We start from the raw sequence: 21,864 nt of genomic DNA on the forward strand, positions 1-21,864 counted from the left end.
GCTTTTACAGCAGAACCATGCTGATCAGCTCTGGTTCTGCTCCTCACCACCCCTGCTCGGGCTTCCAGGGGGATCTGTCTTCCCTGTCACTCAGGATAATGATTCCCCGCCAGCAGCACAGAGATCCAGAACCGTGCTGTAATCTTGTCGGGGAGTTTGATTCCCCAACTGGGACTCCTGGATTTATACAGCTGGGTGGTAGATGGTCATTGTACTTAAGCTTATACGTTGGTGTGCTGAACTGCTAAATGGGCTGAAGGGTCTCTTTTTGTCTGGGAATAACCTTGGTTCTTGGAGCGGTAAAATCTATGGATTTCATCGCATAAATTAGTTTAGATTTAGCTTGATCCACCTATTCCATTTTAGAAGCTTTCCTTTTTGTTTAAGCATGGATTAATAATTCATTCCCAAATCAGGGATCAGCACAATGGATATTTAACTGCAAATGTGTATTTTTAATTACAACTTGGTACGTGGATGCAAAATTCCTTATCTTGTAGTTTTTCAAAAGCACACATATTAAACCACAGCTTTGCCCTTCAAAAATATTATTCCTTGTATTTAAAGGTCTGAATGACCTTTTAATCAGACATTGCACCTTTACTTCCAGCTGATATGACAACGTCTGACAGTAACTCAACCTGATGCTGGAAGAAAATAAATAAAGGCCATCTCAGTCACTATGTCTTTAAATCTCTCTGTCTGGCTGTGGTTTTGTGTTTAGGGAGGTGGACCTACAGCGGAGCATTATGTTTAGTTTTCGGGTATTGAGTTTAATACGTCCGCACGCCTGGCTGTTCTTTTGAGGTCAATTTAGCCGTACGATTGTTTCCTGTCATTCTAAACTCCAGCCTCTTCTGCCATCAGCCTCTTTATGAATTATAAATCTGTGCACCTCGCTCTGAGCAGCCATCTTACAGCCCACGCAGAGCGGTGCGGATGGGCTGGCAATCGCGTTAGCGCTCCTCGGCGTACCTGGGGAGGGGGGCTGCTGCGCTTTGTCACCGCTTGTGCTGACGCCAAACACACCTAACGGGGCACAGGGACTGGTAAAGATGGTTCTGGGCGATGCCTACTTTTGGACCGGCGACACAAAGAAAACTCGTACCGACCAGCTCATTGTCTTTGGAAGTTAATTTTCAGATGATTTATTAAAGCCTAATGTTTGTGGAGGGCAAGCGGGTATTGAATTGACCACAGGTTGGAATTCTGGTGACACAGCAGAAGTATTTTTGCCTCTAGTATTTCCATGGGTGATAAACATAACAATAAGAGCTCTCCTTTCATGTGGCTTTTACAATAAGAGGAGCCGTGTACTGCTTGAGTCTGACTATCACAAAATGGGCTAATTTTTCAACAAAAAAATACTTGCTGTACTAATGAGCAGTTCTGTGGAATTCAGCAAGAAACATTCTGTTGTCAAGTACAATGCACGCTGTGTGCTGTAGGGTCCATAGGTTATTGGATTTTGGTGGAAAAATCTGGGAAAATACTTTAAAGGTACTCCCTGAAGCAAAAATGAAAGAATTCCTTCAAAAAGAGATGTGGTATTTATATATGACATGAGCAAAATCAGTGCGCACTCTTTCATTGCAAGTATGTATTTGCAGTTTTCATGAGTTTTGCTTTTAGGGGCATTTCATTGGATGCGATGCTACTATTTGTGGGCAGTTCTTAATAAAACAAGTACTGGAAGGGAGCTGGGACTGACTAACACAGAATCACCCCAGGGCTTGCTCTCACCTCCCCGGTTGGCCCATAGTCATTAGCTCTGGAGCAGAGACGTGTGGGTCTAGATTCAGGGGTTCAAGGGCACTTTCATTATCTTTTGACTTTGAAGGAAATTGAGGGCAAGACACGGCTCACAGAAATGACACAGCCCGTGCAGGCCCAGCGCCTTCGTCTCTCATGTGTGTTGCACTTTAAAGCCGTGAAGGGAATTTGCCTGTACTCAAGCGTGTGTGGAGACACCTAAATGCAAGAGGATATCATTTTCTGGGGGACAACAGGTGGGGGAAGAAGGGAGGTAGACTGATTCTATGTAATTCAAGGTCCAGCACATGTGCAAAAGAAAGTATGAGGGCAGCCCCCCAAGTCAGTAGGATGTTTCCCCTCGCTGAAATGAACTCAAGGATGTGCTTAAGTGCTTTCTGCATTGCAACCTAAACGTGGAATGAGGGGACCAGCCTGAGGTTTGGAAATGCCACTCCGTGCTCCCAAGGCATCCGTAGACACAGCACGCTTTCCGAATGACGGAGCAATACCTTTGTTATTCCCCTGTCAAAAGAAGTGTTCTTGCCAAAGCACGTTTAACCTACAGTCCCACCAAGCCATAACTTTACGTCCACTCTACCAAGGCACAGGCAGAAACCATTGTAAAACCGTGTGGTTATTCTAAAAGCACTGTCTGTTTTCCAAGAGGTTTTTTTTCTAGCAATGTTTACATTTCCATGACTACCTTGTTTAACTAACTAAGGAGAAGACAGAATATTAGGTGTGTTATATACTGAGTACGATGTATCGTGTATGATCCTAAAATGGTGTGTGTTTGGAGAAAGGATGTTTCTATGAATTGTCAAGCAATGTGAGGCATCGTGTTGTTCCTAGATAACTGAAAGTATGCCTAAAATGTAAAGGAAAAGAACAACTAGAAGAACTCAAGTATGCCAATGCTGCAAAAGAAAGCTTAACTTGTTTTCTTGCTTTTTTTTTAGAGAACACCTGTTCCCAGCGCTGAAGCATTCCGATGGTTCTTTTAAGCAGTAGTGTATCTTATTTTCAAGGCAGTCCGAAGTGAATGGCAAGCTAAAGTCTTGTTTTAAGAAACTGCTTAGTCCACCATTGAAGAATATACTCAGACACTATTTTCATTTATGTATAGGGGTTTCCTCAAAAGCAAAAAGACAAAAATCTGGGAGCCTGAGGAATTGGCCAGCTTCTTCACATTCAGTACACTGATTCTTTCTTTGATGTAACTTAGCTATACTAGTGAAGTTGTTGTCTATTTTTAAAGTGGCTGTAAAAAAAACAAAAAAAAAAGAAGTTTGGGTAAACCCCTGCTATAAAGTCATGTATCTTTGAAAAGTAACATATCTATACTTCATTTTCAAATATATGTGTTTCAGTACTGTAAACTGTACAGATAGCCGCTTGTATTTTGTGTGTTTAGACACAAGGAGACAATCATGTCTGAGCATCTATGGAGATTAACGGTTTGTACACAACGGTGTGGTTCTGCGAGTTAAATCCGGAGCAATAAATTCTAGCTTTAACTATTATTTTGCTAGTTGTTTAGCAGCAGCAGCAACAGCAGCACTGTTTTACCATGCGTCCTTCCATACAGACTTGATGCCAAGTTTTCCAAGATAAAAAGATTGCGATGCATCTAGCAATTACCTTCCATTGTGGTGGTGTAAGAGAGGAAGACATAACATTCAAAATTAATCCTTCAAGCACTATATTAGAGTAGTGGTTTGTGCACTTGCATTGCTTCCAAAGGAGCTTTACAGAGGGATATCTCTCCAAAAATGATGTCTGGTGTCTGACTCGCTTTTCAATGTGCTCTGAGGTGGAGTTCCCAGCATAGGCGGACATGCAAAACCAGTCATCTGTATAAAGGTGGTTCTAGGATGCAAAACAAAGTGAGTACGAGACCTTAGAAAAATGGTTACTCAGCCTAATTACCCTTCACCTATGAGTTCTTATGTAATGTTTTCAGCAATCGAGTATTTTATAGAGTGAAATGCCATATTTTTGGTCCTAATGGAGCTCTTCACAGTTAAGTGAGTTTTGACAGTTGGACTGGTTTGGGTGTTCATTTGAGAACCCAGATATTTTTGCAGTATAAAAATGAACTTTTTTTTAAAAAAAAAAAAGATGTTTAAAAGAAGGACCGCTTTTCCCCACACGTTTCTTGGTCCACTGATCTCGGCTTTGCTGAATGGCTGGTCCCTTGGGCCCCAGAAGAATGATTTGCTGTTCTTCTTGCTCCAGCTGCGCGGAGGAAATGTCTGCTCCTCGAAAAGGCAGCGCACGGAGGGCTGTAACTCACATGTAAAAATATGGAGGATACTGAACACAGGGATACTTATTATCAGTTGATCATCATTTTTTTATTGCTTGGCTTCATCATACCCCTCATGAGTGAGAAGGCCATCCCATCAAAGCAAGCAGATGCTGTTGTGCCATATTTTTGATAGATTTATCATTTTATACAAGATAGGACTACCAGTAGTTTCACAGACAAGGTGCTGGGCATGGAAATAACCATTTATTGATGCACAGCATGTACAAATCTCCTATTGTTTCAACATTTGCTCAGTTTTCAGCCTTTGGCCCCTGGTCTCACACTCACTTGTTGAAGCACAGGGGATGCTGGGGATGGTGCAGGAACAGCGCAGGCAGGGGACATGCTGGTTTTGGTGGGGGTGTTTGCTCACAGGACTTGTGGGTGATGGGAATGGCCCAGAAAGCAAAGGGCTGGAGGGGGCGCAACGTCCCGAGGCCACATGTGTGTGTCAGCGGGGCCGGGCAGAGCTGGGTAGCCGGGGTGACTGGAGGAGCGTGGGCAGGCTGGGCCCACACCTGCGTCCTCAACATAGGGTCCATGTACGTGTTGACGTATTTGCGCTATACAGCATGTACACGATTTCAGAGATGGAACGTCACACTTGAAACGCTTCTATCGTGCTGCCCCTCTTACAGTTTGTAAGAGGTCCTCAATCGAGTACTCATACAATGCCCATTCAATGAGCTTTACCTCTGTTCATATGGCAGCTATGTATGGATTTTATTTTGCGTTGGAGACATTTTGGTTAGGGCCTCTGTTACTGACTACTAGACCAATACAAGTTCTGTAAGGTCTTCTCTACCAAAACTGAAGCCTTATTTGCACATCTGGCTGGTAGGCTTGCCTTGATTTTTTGGAAAATTGTGATTGCTCTTGCAGTAGCAGAGACAAAATTAAGTTCAGGCTACATTAGGTGTACAAAGATATTCATAGCAATGTACTTAACTGTCTAATACCCTAATGTTGCATGTCTTGATGTGGTTTCTTTTTTGTTTTGTCGTTTTGTTTTAAAGAACTGATGGATCTGTATATTGTAATTGTGGTGTTTTACATGTCAATTCAAAATTGTTAAACAAGCAAACCTGTTAATTATGGAAAATGAACAAGAGTTGGTTTTTCTTTGCTTTACCTTTATGGTTTTCATTTCGGATGTTGTTCCTTTGCACCATCGCATTTTGCTGAAACAGTATTTATATGATGTAGTGCGCATAGAGCATTTTAAGTAGTGATGTTTGAAGAAGGAAATCCCTTTTCTGGCCTGTCTCTCTGCACCCCAGCCCTATCCCCCCACCCTGTTTATACACCTTTGTCAATCGGATTATTGTCAAGTTCTAATAACCAAATCTGTGCTTTTCGCAAGGTCCAAACCCACTTTAAACTATGAGAATTTGTATTCTTTTATGTCTTTCATTCTCACGACGAAAAAAAAGCAGAACATACTTTTGCCGTCTTCTAGGTGTGAGCACTAAGCCTAATGGAAGCATTTTTGGCATACCCCAGATAAACTTATGAAAAATGGTGAGGCTGAAAGGGAGGCACATGTTCCCATTCTGTCAATTAATAACAGACCCTCCCTACGAGGGGAAATAACTCCCTTTTGTACAGAACCCCTGGTATGTAAGTCCTCCAATTAACGTTAAAGAATATTAAGTCTTTAAATGGGCTATATCTGTAATCAAATAACGAAGAAAGAAAGTAGCTAAATGAACATACCATTCAGGGTCGAATGCATTCAGCAAAAAGCAGTAGTGGGTCTTTGATCATGGTTAGATGCATAGTGATATCAAACAGTGGGTTCTCATGTAACAGCTAAATGTTTCAGATTTTGTTTTTATTAAATTTGGCAGTTTCACGCTGAGCTCTACTGTATTCTTAGTGAAGAAAAGACAGCTCCTATGTTAGAAAGTACTCCATTTTCACAATTGCAGGGAACTAAGAGAGTTTTTTTCGGAAACATGGGCCACAGAAATGTACTCCTTTCACAGTGTTCTCCTCTTTCTGAACTGTGCAGTTATCTATTAAATTTTCTAATAGATATTTGTGTAAGGTGTATGTATGCTTGTGCAATTATGGAAAAAAAAAAAAAACAGTTTTGGAAAACAGTGTATTTATGAAAAAAATAATCACTTATGGGGCATGTACAAAACTGTATAAAAACATTCAATTTGCCCAGTAAAGTTGTTTTTGTGATATTTCTGTGTTGTTGAATAAAGGACTTTAGTATTCAAAATATCTCTCTTTTTCCATAAACAGGTTTTGTTTGTGGGATCTTAAACAAAGAAAATCTCTTTTCAAAAAGAATCCTCGAAATGAGCGAGAAGGTCCAAATGCTGACCTGTCTTGTGTAGGGGAATGAATGCTTATGAAGTGACGGTACGGTAGCCACAAAAGTAACTCCTCCTCAATTGGCAATCGATGGAAACCCCGTAAGTTGTAGACCTGACGGTAACATTGCGCTCTGGATTTTTCTAAGATAGCAGAAAAAAGTACCATCTTTCTACGACTAGGAATGTTATGTTGAGATTTTGAGGCTATGAAAAGGTTAGCGAAGTAGGAGCTAGACGGATTGCAAGAAAAGCCTTCAACCCTTTAATGCCGACCTCTGTTGTATAAAAAGAGTGGACTAGTGAGGGTGATGTGATAAATTAGCAGTTAGCTTCATAGGGAAAGGCATACAGAAGTGAAATCTTATTTATAACTCTTGCAACTAACAGTAGTCCTGAGATCAGATCGTGCCGTTGCTGTTGGAGTATTTGGGATTGTGAATACGGTTTGTGAGAGAATGGCAATAGTATCTTCCTCTTTATTTTACCGCTTCTCAGTTCAAAGTTCCGCTCTTTACCTGCTTCATAAACTACACATAGCAAAGGAAACGATTTCCTCTTGCTGTTCTATTTCCCCATGCTACTTACCAACATTAAAGCAACTTCAGATAGGTAGGAAAGTTTGTGACTGTGCACGTCACCTGATTTTGGTGAAATTCGGAATGTCATTTTTCTGCGAATATTCCCATAATAAACAGAATGTCTGCTCTTAGGTGCCAAAACAGGATTTTGAAAGGGTTTGAAACATGAGGTAGGTCCTTTGATCTGTGAGATCCTTCAATGCCAACTGATTTTCCGGGGGGAAGCCTCAGCGTATCCTTTTGTTTTTTAAAGAAAGCAACAGAAGTGAAAGGAATAGAAGTGGATTTTCCACTGATCCTGTCTGCTCTCATCAAAATCCGTAAGGATATATGTTCTTAGGAGACATAGACCGCTCATTAGACAATGCCAAGAGTGAACCTTGAGGTCTGTTTGAAGAGGAGGAAAAGGGCTGCCAAGTTGCTCAGGCATAGTCAGTGATCTCTCCAGATTAAATATAGAATTCACAGGGAGGAAATACACTCGTTTCATGAGATGGTCGATTTGGAAGCGGGAAGAGGTCTCTGAGTTCCTATTCCTTTAATGCTTTCTCTTTCAACTTCTTCTTCCCCTCGAGTATTGTTTTATACTAGTCTGAATGAAAAACGTCCCTCAGGTCCACAGAAATACTCGCCCCAGATATGAACCTTGCAGTTTAAAACTACCTCTAGCTTTTTATAGCTTTTATTTTTTAATTAAAAAAAAAAAAATCTAAAAAAAACCCTGACAACAAAGCCAAAACTGACAAACTCATTACTGAGCCTATTAAGAGGCAAGAAAATACCTTTTTGTGTGGAAGCACAGTTCTTCTAGGCTGTATTGGACTCAATTTGGTTTTGCCACTGGCCGTTTCAGTGCTCTCTTATATTTCTCAAAGGAACAAGTCTGAAATTATGAGCGGTCTACTGATATGGGGCAATGTGCCTTCTGAGAGGCTCTAGTCCTCCCCAGATTCCCATGGGCTTTACTAGATAGTTCATGAAATTGGAGGATATTATATAGGTGACTTAGTTATAAGTTCTACCTTACTTTGCTGTAAGGATCTGCTCAGTCACCAGTGTACTGTGAGCATGGATAGATCACCCCAAAATCTACAGAGGATAGAAAAACACCTTCTTGGTAATAACCGCAGAACATACAATAAACTTGGAGACCACTGGAACTATCTGAGGAAAGAAAGGTGCAGTTCAGCATCAGCAAAGACGTCAGAATCTGCTCCCACCATAGCTTTGTTTCCATTTGCCATTTTGTTTTTACGGTGGACAGGCTTGGCTGGGTAGCTGCGTCCTTCAGAAAGGTGGTTTTGCCTGAGATAGGCAGAGGAAGGAAATACAGGTAGCAAATTGTAATCTTGCAAGACGAGGATCTAGACTGCCCAAAGAGGCTGCGATGTTCGGCAAGTACTTCCATCGTTCTTTTAAGCTTTCAAACGATATTTAAAGATTGTTGCGTTATTCTTAATTTAATAAACAGAAATAGTTTGTCATGCTACTGCCCATTTCCTCAAAAAGAGTTTTTAGAAATTAACCTTAACGACTTAATTTCCCAATAAACTTTGAAGTCACTTCTTAGTCTATTGTGGCTTCTCTGTAAGAGAAGATGCTGCCACTGCGGGTTCATTGGCCTGTATAAGGCCTCTTTGACTTGCAGAATCGAGGATCTTCGCTAGGAGATAATTCAACAGAATTGTTGTAGAAAGATCTGGGGGTGTCATGATGTCAGCCAGAGCCCGGATTAATCAGTCAGTGCGGTTCTCCCCAGCTTGGTTTATGATGTGGATAAGCATCCTATATCTGAGAAGAAAACACCTTTCTTTCCTTAGTCCTTTAAACCTGCTCCCTTTACAGAGTTAATACCACTAGCCCTCTGTGCTTCTTCAGGAAAAAAGCAAAACTTTAGAAGAAATACATCTCTTTGGCTAGACATTTTCCTTTGGGAAGAGGGACAGAAGAGTTAGCCCAGGTCAGAAACTCCTGCTGCTTGCCCAGATCTGCTAACTTGGCTGCTCACTGCATCAGATGTAGCTTGTGAGTAAAGTTCATAGCTCAGCTTGGCAATCAACACAATCCTACAGAAGATCAACACCAAAGCAAACGGGACCCAGTGAGGGATGTCCCTACCACATGTGAGACACACACAAGTTTGTGCCAGATGCCCCAAACCCCTTCCCCTGCTGTATATATGTGAATCTGGGTCAGGTTTGCTGTGCCCAGGAGAGAAGTGAACCTCCCCAGATCTGAGGAGCAGGTAGCACGCTGGAAGGCTTTTAAGAGAGAAAGTTTACACGCCCAGACAGTGACTAAAACGTCTCAACCCTCATGTCTTGCATTAACTTCTGATTTCTAGCTGTGAGTGTCTGAGGCCACCAGGCTTTAGGAGAAGTAGCCGAACTGTTGAGTGTACTTAGTCTCTTATGTACCTACATTTGAATAGTCACACCCAGAGATTGGTAGTGAATTTGACCAGCTGATGCGTTGACTGAGAATATACTGTTTAATGCAAAATTATAGCAACCATCTTTCAACCTGGTTTTGGAGAATTAGTGGGTAACTAACCTGATCTAAAGAAATCTGTCACCCATATTAGGAACTGTGAACTAATTATTGCTTTCTGATGTTCCGCTCTTACTTGTTTTGCCTTTTTATCCTGATTGTTTGCATTCCTAGGACTGATTTGCCTTTTTGATGCAATGCCATGTGATCTGCTGATTAATTTTTGTGAGCAATCATAAACTCCAACCTATGGCTGACTCGGTATATTTTATGCTACGCTCCATAAACATTCATTCATTTCTTATGATTACTGTGTGGAAACAGACTTTTACAGGCTAATAAACTTGGATTTGAACTGGATGAAGAGTTTCCTTGTGTCACTTCTTTCTTGTTTTTAAGAAAAAAAAGAAATGAAGGTAAAGGTGCAAACCTCGACTTGATTTAACTAGGTCTCTGTTGTTATCTCCGCAGGTGCTAGCAGTAGTAAACTTGGAAATACTAATAGCAAAACCTTGTTCTTGGGCTGATTTCGTTCACAGCGAGGAACACTCCTAGTTGAAAATAAAACACGCTTTCAGCATTTAGCGCTGGGAGAGAGGGGGAAGGGAAATAGGGGTTATTCTTTAATTGGTTACTCCGGTGTCTTCTCTCCCATAGACCTGCTGCCTTGAACACACTGACATGCACAGAGCAGCTTCCAGCTGAGACCAATTAAGCCGAGCGTTTCCCTCGGGTGCGGCTGCTCGCAGTCAGTGTGTCGGGGCAGCGACAGCCGCAGCGCGGGCGGGCAGGCGACCTCTCAGCACCCTCCCGCACCCCCGGCACCCGACGCTTCCCGACCCGCGATGCACGCCAGGAGCCCGGTCAGACGCGGCTCTGTGAGCCGTGGAGGTGGTTTGCTCTCTTAGACGGCTAGTTCAAACTCAGACAGCGTGGAGGTGCTGAGAGTAAGTGTAGTAAACAGGAGGAATAGGAATTCTCGTGTCTTAGCTGTTTAAGGCATCTCAATAGATGAATAAGCTGGCAGTAATTGGTAACCCTTTAAATGGTCTCTTCAAGGAGACTGTTGGAATGGAATAGCATTTCTGCAGGGAAAGGCAGCGAGGCCAGAAATAGGCTGGTGCCATGCCTGCACACAGCTACCTATAGTCCTGTGATGTAAAGAAGTCAGCATCCTTTCCATATGTCAATCTGTTGTGTGTGACAAACATTACACATAAAAATTTTTTTTTTCAGGTTGTTCGGGCCACCACTGGAGGCTCAGGGCACACACGTGATCTTAATCTCACCAAAAAGCACATGGATTTGGTAGCAGAAGGAGGGCTAGTGCTTTGTCAACTTTGAGGCCTTGGACGCAAGCAGTGAGATCAGGTATCACTGGACCATGCAGCTGGACAGGATGGGTCCCAGTGCCTGGACACTGACCCTGCCGAGGCACAGCCGTCCCAGCCCACGACCTTTGCGGGGGTCTGTCTTCCATCTCCCAGTTATGCTGGAACGAGTGATTTCTATAAGCTGAGGATGATCTCGAGGCAATCTCACCGCCATGATGGAGCAGGATGAGTGCCTGATCATTTTTTCCAGTGTTGTGACCCAGCACATCTCACTCCGATGATGTAAGCTAGAATTGCAGCAGCTGAAACAAGAAGAGAAGCCAGGGAAAACTGCACCTTCCTCAAGCCAGGCAGGGCAAAAACCTCACTTGCTCACTATTTTTTTTCACCTGTATTTCCTTCCATTATCTCCTCCTTTCCCTAGAGGAAGGCAGCGGCAGCAGCTGCCATGGTGGGTCCCCTCTGCGTGGTTCATGTCCCGGGAAGGAGACCTGAGCTCCTAGAGGCTGGAGCACCTGCAAGGTAGGTAGAGCAGCGCTCGGGGTGCAGAGCGGTGCCCCAGCAAGTGTCAAGGGTGGGAAGGTGGCGATGCTCTGGGGCTGCTGCTCTTCTGCCTGAGCCGGGAGTTTCCGTGGGGAAATGGTGAGGGATATTGGCCTGATGCAGTCAACGCTGAACTCCTCAAATCCCCACACAGGCAGGAGGCCAATGCAAATTGTAGTGGTAGCAGTGAATACATAGGCTACTTCTGCCCTAAAATGCTTGTGGTGACCAAATCTAGGGGGATTCCTAAGGGGCAGAGAGTAAGACACATGCTTGATCCATCACTGCCATCTCCTGAACTTTCCCCTGCCAGAGTTGAAGGTTCTGCAAAACAGATCAAAATAAGCCAGGCCCTAGCTAGTTTTTTTTCCCCCTAATTATTTTCTTGGGAACAGCTGAGTTGGTTTTGCTAGGCTTTTGAAAACACACAGGCAGACATCGAGTTCAAGGCAGATGCCTTGCCTGGAAGCTTTCAGCCCACAGCATTAAAGGTCTGAATAAAGCTACAAAATGCTGAAGACGGGACCTTGTAATAGGCACTTTAGGCGATGTGAAATGCAGGTGTTGCCACTGGATTTACTGCAAATAAAGGAGAGAGCGAAAAGGGCATTGATTCTGCCGTGCGGCATGGGGAGATCCACGCTGCTTCTTTGCCAGCAAGGCTGGAGGCAGCCAAGGTGGCTTAGCGCCTTTTGGGTAGGCATCCCCTTAGCATTAAACACCGCCTGTATGATGGAAAGCACGCTGGCTGGCAAGCCAAGCCGGCGGCTGTGGCCCCCAGCGCAGTGGCAGCCCCGGCCAAACAGCTCCCCGCGGTTTCTAAATTGTGCCCCAGGGAGCAGGCGGGCGAGATGCTCAATGCATGTGCACCGCGTGGGCTTTCGCCGTGGTTTCTCCCTCTGGCTTGTTTGAAAAGAGCCCACAGCCCTGCTCTTCACCTTCCTGCCCAGCACACTAAGCACAGAGTCAGGTTGCGTCCAGGATGGTGGTTTAAAGAAACCTGCCAGGGGCGATGGCAATGCCGCTGCCACATTTGGATGCGACGCTCCGCGCTGCTGTTGTGACACATCACCTTCCCTGCTGCAGTCGCTGCATTTCTCTTCTGCTTTGTGTTAAAACAAGGAAGGTCTTTAAATATTTATTACTGCTAGAAACTCCAGAAGCCAAGTTTCATTTGTATAAGGAACTGGGATATATTTTTTTTTTCAATTGTCAGTAATAATTCATTAATTATTATTTTAAAGTTGTTATTCTCCCTGCAATGTGTCACCTTCCCTCCAACTCAGTGGCAATCTGCACGAGATATGGGATGTATAGTGCAGTGGTTCTTGCTCCTCTGGGTTTCTGTTGCTCTTTCAGATATCTCTGCTTAAGTGAAGTGGGCATTGGAGTTCCTGGTGTCTGTTGTACCATAGGGAGGGTTGTTTTTTCTTGCCCTTCCCTCAAGTTATTTTTTTGTGTGCAAGTGCCCTTTGCTGCTATTACCATACCTGCAGAACTGGGGTCTGCTCCTGGCCCTCTGCAGATGCAGAAGGCAGAACTTGTGTGGTTTTCGGCGCCCAGGGATGCTGCGTTTGGCCACGGTGCTGCTGGGTTGCTGCTGGACGAGCGTTTCTGCCCACCCGGTGGGTGCACTGAGCTGTGCCAAGCCTCAGTGGACCGTAACACGGGCTCTAAGCATGGAAGCGGCACGGCCTGGAATACAGAGCTGTGCAAAAGCAATCTTGGCAGCTGTGGCAGGTTGCCATTTTTCTCAGATTACTCTAAATGCGGAGCATTGCTTGCTTTCCCCTGCTTCTGCCTGCAGACGAGGGAGGAGGCAGCTGGGGAGCAGCAAGCTGCACCCGTGGGAAATGGGAATGGGAAACTTGCACTGTCAAATGCTTCTTATTTGCTTTTTAAGCTCAGAACAAGATGTTTGTCTCGAATTCCCTTTTCCCAGTACCTTTCCCTTGAATACTGTCAATACCACTTGTGCTTTTGCCTCTTTTGCTGGATAGGACTGTCCTAGGGAACAAAGCTGCTCCCCATCTGATGCTACCAAGGACATGCCTGTACCTAAGACCACCACGGTTTTATTCCCGTAAACTGCAGCTGAGCTGGGTACCAGAGCCACCAACAGCCGTGGAAACAGTTGACAGGCTGTTCATGGCCATGCCCTACCTGGGCTGTCTGAAAGTTCTGCCGGGAGCTGGGGAGGAGGCAGAGGAGGAGCCGCTGGCAGTGCCGATCTGGAGATTAGGTTTGTTACTCTGGCTCTACTTCTTATTTCTTAAAAGATATGCCATGCAATTTGGCTCTGCTTACACTCCTCTTCCTCCCTCCCCCTCCCACCCTTGCCAATGAATGGCCCCATAACCCTCATTTCCTAATGTGGAGAAAAAGTAGAAAGACCAAGAAAAAGTCAGGCCCTGATTAGTGCAGCCAAGCAATCCCGTCCGATCTGGCCTTACTCTCCCCAGAATCCCACACACAAATATTGCAGCAAGGCAGGGATCCCCCACGCCAGGGTATTTCTGCTGGCACCCCCAGCTTGCTGCTCCACTGGAGTAAATGCAAGTGTTGCAGCAGCTGTGCTCATCATTTTTTATGAGGGGGAGTGGGGGGAACTAAAATCCTGCCTCCTCTCCACAGGACAGAGCTTTGCTGCAGTCAGAGCTCCTGGGAGATCCTTTCTGGGAGGCTGGGTGAGCTGCTGGAGCAGGGCTGAGCTGCCAGGGCCCTGTGGGATTCACCGCTAGGGTAATACGTGGCCAGGGTTCAGCCTGAACAGCTGGCTCGTGCTATGCGGTCGCAGGAGTGATTTGCCCAGAAGAGCTGAGATGAATTGCTTTGCCTCCCAAGAGGCCCAGAAGCCAGGGGAGCCTGGCCCCAGCCCAGCAGTGCCCGTGGTTTCTGCCACCCCTGGACGGGGAGGCTCTGCCCCATGGAAGTGCTGCTCCCAGAAGGGTTTTAATGGGGAGCCCAGATTTGGGTCAGGATGGCAAGTGCTGCTGGGGCGTCCAGCAGAGCAAAGGAAAGCTTTTGGTGAGGATGCTTTATCCAGGGAAGGAGTGCTGAAACTCTGCTTAAAACATGCACCCCCACAAATAAAGGTTCAGCAGCTTTGGGGGGTAATCAGGTACTGAAAACCCACTGAGTGCAGCCCTAACCAAATGCATGTGAGCATCACCTGCCATGCCAGGCATTTCCTGTCAGTCTGACCCCCATCCCTTCATCACAGGAGGGTGGTAGCACTGTGAGAAGAAACAGGAGCTGAAAAAGGCATGACAAGCTCTGCCTGGCTGTGTATGGAGGAGGTGAGCATGGGGTGCTGGGTTCATGGCTGTACCCCTGTGGGTTCACCTGGGCTCCTGGCTCTGCTCACAGCCCTGGCTCTGCTCTCCTCCCTTGTCAAAGGCATCTCAGCCCAGCACTTGCCTGGCCCCTCAAGAGGTGAAGTTGCTCCTTGTAACCCTTCCCAGCAGCTGAGGAGCCTGATGGGCTGTAAGGGATATGTCCAGGAAAGGCCCTGCAGGGATGTCCTGCTCCAGGCATGGGACTGGCACAGGAGAACCGTGGTGTTTGACACCACTCTCTGAGGCTCCTTTGCTTTGTTCCTGCTCTCATGAATACCTGCCACAACCAGATCTCAACCCCGTTTTTACTTTGACTCTTTGTTAACCGACAGAGGTGTACACAGCATCTAGGTAGGGCACAAGAAGAGGAATTTGGGGAGCTGCAAAGGTGTCCAAGTGGCATGGTGGGGACTCCATGGGGCAGAGTGGAAAAGAGGACCTCAGCCTCCACCAGGCAGCATCAGCTGCTTTCCCCAGAAGGTGCGAGGAAAGCTCAAAGCTGTGCAGCAATAAATGAGGGCTGCTCCTGGGTGGTGAGTGCCTCCCATGCTGGTGCTTCTTCTGCACCCTGGGGCTCTGAAACACCATGGGCTTGACCTCCAGCTTCATTGCCCATATATCGATCCAAAGAAGTATTGCTGTCTCTGCACAGGCTGCCATTGCAGACCAGCACCCCTCTGCCTTTGCCTTCCCGGGTCCTTGGGGCACGAGCAGCGTGCCTGTGTCCCCATGCCCAGGGGAAGGGGCCACCAGCCACTTCTGGGGTTGAACCATCAACCGGTGCTGAGCAGTGCAGAGAGCACCGGGGGACTGGTCCACACCAGCTTGTCTTCTCACAGCCACCAGCTTCTAGTAAGTCAATTTAACTGCGTTTCCCTAACAACGTGGCTGCATAATGCCCACCTTCGAAAAGGTCACGCTTACTGCAAACGTGGTTTTTCTATTCAGGTGCTGATGGTATCTACATTGCATCTGAGTATTTCAGGGTGGACCTGTAGTCTGGGCTTCCTCCTGGTTCTGCCTTCATCCAGGAGTGTCTCCAAGTCAACCGTATTTCAGATGCTGGCAGCAACTGGGGTGGGAGTAATTTGCTGGGCTGGGGTGTCGCTTAGCAATGAGCGGCGGGTGACAGCCGTGATCGAAAGGGACATTTATTTGCCTTTAGGATGGAAGAGACGTGACACCTCTTGTCAAATCCCATCTTTGCAAATTTGGGCTGTGAGGCAATAAGGCAGAGGTCATGGCAAAAGGTCAGACAAAGCAGCGCTCTGCCTCGGCAGGGATTCGCCCGGGTGCTGCAGTGGCTTGGTGGTGCCCCACATGGGTTTTTGCTGCTTTGGAAGCCTCTTGGAGAAGTGTGGGTGTGCATCCTGCCTGAAATAGAGCTACTAGTATGGATTTTAAAAATGGACTTAAACATCTCTTTGTTTAAATACAGATGCAGGTCAGTTTGAGTAGTTGAGCTCTGGTGATCAACAAGGGCTAAGCAATGCAATCTAGAAGTGACCATCAGCTGCGGGCCAGAAGGGACTCCCACAACCTGCTGTGCTGCCATAAACATAGGGTTAAAGACAGGAGACTAAATGGATCAGAACAACACAGTTGAGGGTCTCCCATGCCCAGGGAGATGAGTTGTGCTTGGCTGCAGCCCAGTGCCTGCCCCATTTGGGATGTTGCGGTTCGGTCCTGGGTCTCATTCCCACCTCTCCAGCTGCCAGAGACACCGTGGCCACACGCACATGCAAGTCCTTCCCCTGCCCTTTCCATCTCCAGCTCTACCTGTGCTGCTGAAAGTTGCTCTTTTTCAGCATCCGTGCAAAAACCAAGCCTGCAGTTTACAAAGACCCACTCAGCTCCCTTCTCCCATCAGTAAACGTGTACAACCAGCAATTCACACCATTACACCTCCTTAGAGATGCAGAAAACACATAGGTTGTTTGTTTTCACATATACCTACCTAATTGATGGGCTGAGAAAGGGGAGGCGGGAAGGGAACTTCAGCCCTATTAAACTGTTGGGAATTGTGTGCGTTAGATTAGAAGTGTTTATATTATAAATACTGCGAGGAGCTGATGCAGTGAGTGAGCTGGCTCTCAGCATCTGGGATAAAACCGCCAGCAGTGGTGGAGCCCTTTATAAACATTTGCATGTTTCGGGATGCAGGGGACAGCTAATCCAAACCACACACCTAGAATGCAGCTCCTGTGTCAGGCAGTGGCGTTCCCTCTGTGCTGGGCTGGGTCCTCAGGCAGCAGGGCAGGACATGCACACATCCTTGCCTTGCCTGCCTGGTCCTGTTTTCCTAAGGAGCTGCTCCCTGGGTGTAAATACCTGTAATCTTTGCAGGCGGATTTTTAAATCTAGAATTGAGCTTTGAAGCTCTGATCTATTTATATACCGTGTATATTCAGGTGAAATTTTGCAGGGACCGGAGGGATTTGTGGCTTTATTTCTAAATGAGCATGAGGAAAAACAAAACCAAAAACCTCCCAGAGTTGTTTGGGTTTTTTTTAGTTGGTTTTTGATTTGTTTTTAATTTTGTTTTTTTGAGGGGGGATATTTGTTGTGGGTTTGTTTGTTTGCTTCCACTTCATGGCTGCACACCACCCCAGTGCTTAACCTGAAGGCAGGCAGCTGAAGCAGACCCAAACAGGTGTCTGAAAAGCCATGTTCATGTTTCTCAGGTAAAACTGATGATGTTTTGTTTCTGGGAGCTGCATCCTGTGGGGTCATGGCACCTGCAGAGAAAAGTGCATTTATTACAGAACACAGAACCAAACAGATCCCACTCCATCTTCTCCTCTTTTAAGAGGGTTGCAGTGAAATCCAGATGGGCAAAAACCTGCTTTTGAAGCCTTTGGCTTTGACGCTGACAGCCGGGCCCGACACCGCGAGCACTCCTAGGTCAGAGATTTCTCCCTGTGCTTCTCCCCAGACCCACGTCCATAATCGTGGGCTGCTGCCCCCCACCCGCTGCCCCCAGCTCAGGCCAGACAAGCAGTCGAGGGCATCCGGAGGGTTGTCAGGTGGATTGGGCCATGCTAACTGAAGTGTGCAGGGAGGAGAGCAGGGGAAAGAAAAATGCCAGGGCTGCACGCCAGTTCTTCAACCTCTGGTAGGGTGACAACCTCGCAAGGGCAGCGGATCTAAACATGGCTAAAACACGTCCTCTGGGGTGGTGAATCTCCACTTGTTATCTCCAGCACAGAGCTGAACTCATTCTGGCTGCCCGCAAAGCCGGAGGAGCATATGCATCAATTAGTGATTCCCTTTCCCTTAATAAAAAAAAAGCAAAAATAAAAAGGCAGAGCGAGCGGTTCTTTAGCAAGTTATTGCTTTTATACGCTGCACCTCTGTGCACTGAGCTGAGACAGCTTCCTCTGTGCATTCAACTGAAAACAAAGAGTGAGAAGGAGAATGAAAGAGGAGGACGCAGCCTTCCCCACAGCCGGCTCTCAAACCTGAGCCTCGCTCCGCTGCCTGCCGGGGGGGACATGGGGTCTGCAGGGGGGCACCCATCAACCTGTGCTCTCCCACCCACCTTCAGCACCTCCGGAAGGGGAAAGGTAGAGGACAACCTGGTGTAATCATGCAATAACTTTAAAAAACATAATCAAACCACAAAACCCTCCTCCCGCTTTCCAAAATAATAATAACGATAATAAAAATGCCTCGGGATCACTCAGGCAATGATCTCAATGCGCACAAACCAGTCTAAAATGGAGAGCATTGCAGAACCGCGGTCTGGTGTCTCTTAGGTAAAATGGGTGCGTTATCTGCAGTAATATAGCGATCTCGCTCTTTCACCTCCACCGCTCTGCTGGCATGGAGGCGATTGCACAGACAATGTGTCATCCCTCGCTCCCTCCACTTTTAATTCCTCCCTCCCCACCCCGTGAATCTATGCAATTTTCCGTTAATAAAAAAAATAAGAAAGGAACTAAGCTCTTCCTCAGAAATGTAGACATTAGCATACCCCCCCTAATACTTTAATCCCCATCATTGTTTATAATCGGGCTACACACAAGGTTACGCACAGTGCCGGCTGATTTATGAATATATATATATTTTGTTGTTTTAATTGAAACGGCAACATTTAGGTTCCACCTTAACAGTGCACCTTAAAAGATTATCTCGGTTATTTCACAGGCACCGAGCCGGCACTAATAGTCCAAGGCAGATATTGAAAAGCAGCACAGGGCCAGGCAGATCTATTAGAAATTCCCATCCACGCGCCTCATACATATTGATTTCTGACACCAAGCAGCAGTGAAAGCCCCCGTGGGAATAATATATTTAGCAGGGTTCGCTGCGAGGAGGTCACAGAGTGCATACAGATTAGCTACAGAGGACCAAGGCACTAGTGTTGGAGCCAAATGCTAGATTTTATATCATTTTAATCTGAACTTTTATAATCCTTTTAGTTCTTCTTTCTCTGGATGGCAGAGGAAAGGCTCCTCCGCATGTATCATGCATCTTTTTTTTTTTTCTTTATTCCTCCTATAAATGTGCAAATGCTGTTGTAATGGGGAGGAAGGTACCCTTAGCATAAACAGGAAAAGGCACAAACAGATTTGGGGTCTATATGTAGGTACGTGTACTCATGTATATAAGCATTATATAAATATATATATATATGTGCCTGCGTGTGGATAATAATGGTAATTTCAGCTGGACACATCTTTACTGGAAGGTTTCCTTCCATGGGGGGAGGCGGGAGGGGGCGTCTGTAAATCTCAGGCTCTAGCCTTAATGTGCAGAAATAAAGAGCCGTCGTAAGACCTTTTATTTTTATCCCACAGCTTAATTGAGCAGAAGTTGCATTTATGCTGTTGAGCCTCAGAAAGCAACAACAACAACAAAAATACCTAAACAGTTTTAATTACCTTTCTGCATATGTTGGTGGGGTGGAAGTGCTTCCTCGATTTGTGGGGAGGTGTTGGAGTGGGGTTGGGGGGCTGGAGGGGTTTCAGTGGGGGCAGGGCAAGGTTGGAGTTGACACAATTTGACAGGAGAGTGAAACGCGCTCCGACAACAAAGAAAACCAGGAGGTTGCAGCTAAACAGACACAAAAGCTCATGGGTGTCTCGCACAAGAGAAACACACTGACTCCTTTTTTTGTTTTGTTTTGTTTTAAGGAAAAGTTCTCCATTCTTCCCCATAGCTGGTCAATAAGCAAGGGGCAGATTTTTCACTCTTCACCTCAAGTAATTAAAGCCAAACCGCTGCCACCTGTCCCACACCCATATATAGGGGTCAGCTGCATGTGGCTTTAGCAGGTAACTTCCTCCTAAAGCTGTGTGAGACATGGAGCCACCTCTGCCAAGGTCCCTGCTCCAGTCTGGGTAGTCGGAGTTGTCGTTCCCTTCCCCAGACGGAAGTCCTGTCTGGCTCCTGCAGGGTGAGTATGGGCCGGGGGGAAGCAAAAACTCATTTGAGGTTTATTTTCTGGTTTGCTCCTGTTGTCCTTCAAGCCAGCAAGGTGCTGTACTTTGTGCCAGGAGAGGCTGCAAGTGCTGCCTCAGAGATGTGAGTTGTCTTTTTTTTTTTTGGTGGTAGGGGCATTTTGCAGGGGGAAAAAAGACATAAAAACCATACAAGACTGCCCCCCACTAAATCTCACCCCTGCAGTGTGGGGCAAGCAGGAGGTGAGCATGGTGGCTGGGAAGCGGGAACCTGGGTCCCAGCCACCCACATACATGGCACCATGGCATGGGGGCTGTGGCAGGACAGTCAGGATGTCCTCAGGATATCTGGGGTAAGGAGCAGGATGCTGGGTGCTGTAGAGTGAGTTTGGTGCAGGGTCAGGTGCTGTTTTACCAGCTTGTGTGCTGCCCTCATGTACATGGAGTTCTGCCTGCATTGTCATGGCCAAACATTTGGTCACGACTCTGGTGTGAATGGCTGGAGCTGGTTGGGGGTCCTCACTGGCAGAAGCACAAAAAGCAGTCCAGTCCTTCCCTTCCCATCTGAAACCTGAATTTATGCCCCTTCAGTCCTTCATGTGCATCTTTAAGTTGTTTGGAAGGTGTTTCTGCTTTGAATAGCAAGCTACAGTGAAGTCATATGTACCTTCACAGTTGAGTCTTTCAATGTAGGATTTATTTCCAAGAGTGGATCCTCTGTTTCACTCTTGATACTTGAAAAGTCCCTGACCAGATCAACACAGGACAGGTGATGCTAATCACCACTTGCTGCCCACCTGCACTCTTCATGGGCACTCAGGTGCAAGCTCTTTGGCAACAGGTGCTCCTAATTCCAAGGGTGCTGCATCACAGCCACTGTAGTCTCCTTACAGGTTTACTTGCTGTTGGTCTTGTCTGTGGATGTCTCCTGAGAACAAAGATAAATCTGCTTCTTTCTGGATTTCTGTAGTCAGGAGAAAGATTCATAAGCTGTGGGGAAAGGGCAAATGAGCTGTGTCGCGTCACTAGAGAGAGCAGAGCTCTTCTTGCCCTGTGCTTTGAAAGTGCCCTGCTTACGTGCACCTCAGCATCGTGCTTTTGTCTTGTCCACTGCTAAACCTTCCCAGGCATCTGCAGGGGAAAGTCCCCCACTAAGGACAGCTGGCTAGCACCCACCTCTGTTGGCATAAACTCCTGTGATAATATTGTAGATGGCCTGTTGCTGTTCCTACCTCAAAACCCAAACAAACAAAACCACAAAATGCTTCTGAACAATGTTGATGCATTTATTCTTGCTTCTTATGGCCAGCTTCAATGACTGCAACCACATCTGAGCTGCCAGGCCTGCCCTAGAAGACTTTGAATGTGATCACCATCCCATCTTTGTGCATCTTCCAAACCTGATGTCTGCTCCTTGGTATTACGAAGTGGAAGGAAGCAGCCATTGTGCTCTGTTTCTTAAAGGCTGAGAGCTACGATGGGACCAACAGACCTGCTTGGTTTGAATCCCTCAGCCACCACTGGCTCTTCCATGAAGCTTTGCATTTCAATTAAGAATCATCTCTTTAAATGGTGGCACTAGCAAAGAAGTGTTTACATCAGATTCAACCTCCTGTACAATAAAACTCAGTGTTTCTTATGAGTTGTGCTTGGTTAAGCCTAGTGCTGGCATTTTACAAAAGAGCTGAGTGGGAACTGTCTGTGTCCAGCCCAGCCCTTTGATATTTGGAAAATACTTGGCCCATGTTGCATCTGCACCACTGGTGAGGTTATTCAGTTC

The 21,864-nt window shown here is 46.2% G+C and overlaps 1 protein-coding gene across 4 annotated transcripts in view; it reads left to right on the forward strand.

The window, feature by feature from the left end:
• CXXC4 (CXXC finger protein 4) overlaps positions 1-9,824 on the forward strand; it is a 28,141-nt gene extending 18,317 nt beyond the window's left edge. For all 4 annotated transcript variants that reach the window (XR_011738932.1, XR_011738931.1, XR_011738933.1 and 1 more), the window contains one exon: positions 2,715-9,824. Coding sequence is in view for 1 of the 4 variants with exons in the window: in XM_065836615.2 (XP_065692687.2) it covers positions 2,715-2,759 (45 nt within the window). In the remaining 3 variants the exon portion in view is untranslated. The remainder of the gene's footprint in view (positions 1-2,714) is intronic.
• The last annotated feature ends 12,040 nt before the right edge of the window (positions 9,825-21,864 follow it).

Source organism: Patagioenas fasciata, chromosome 4, assembly GCF_037038585.1.
Source record: "Patagioenas fasciata isolate bPatFas1 chromosome 4, bPatFas1.hap1, whole genome shotgun sequence".
Taxonomy (NCBI): domain Eukaryota; kingdom Metazoa; phylum Chordata; class Aves; order Columbiformes; family Columbidae; genus Patagioenas; species Patagioenas fasciata.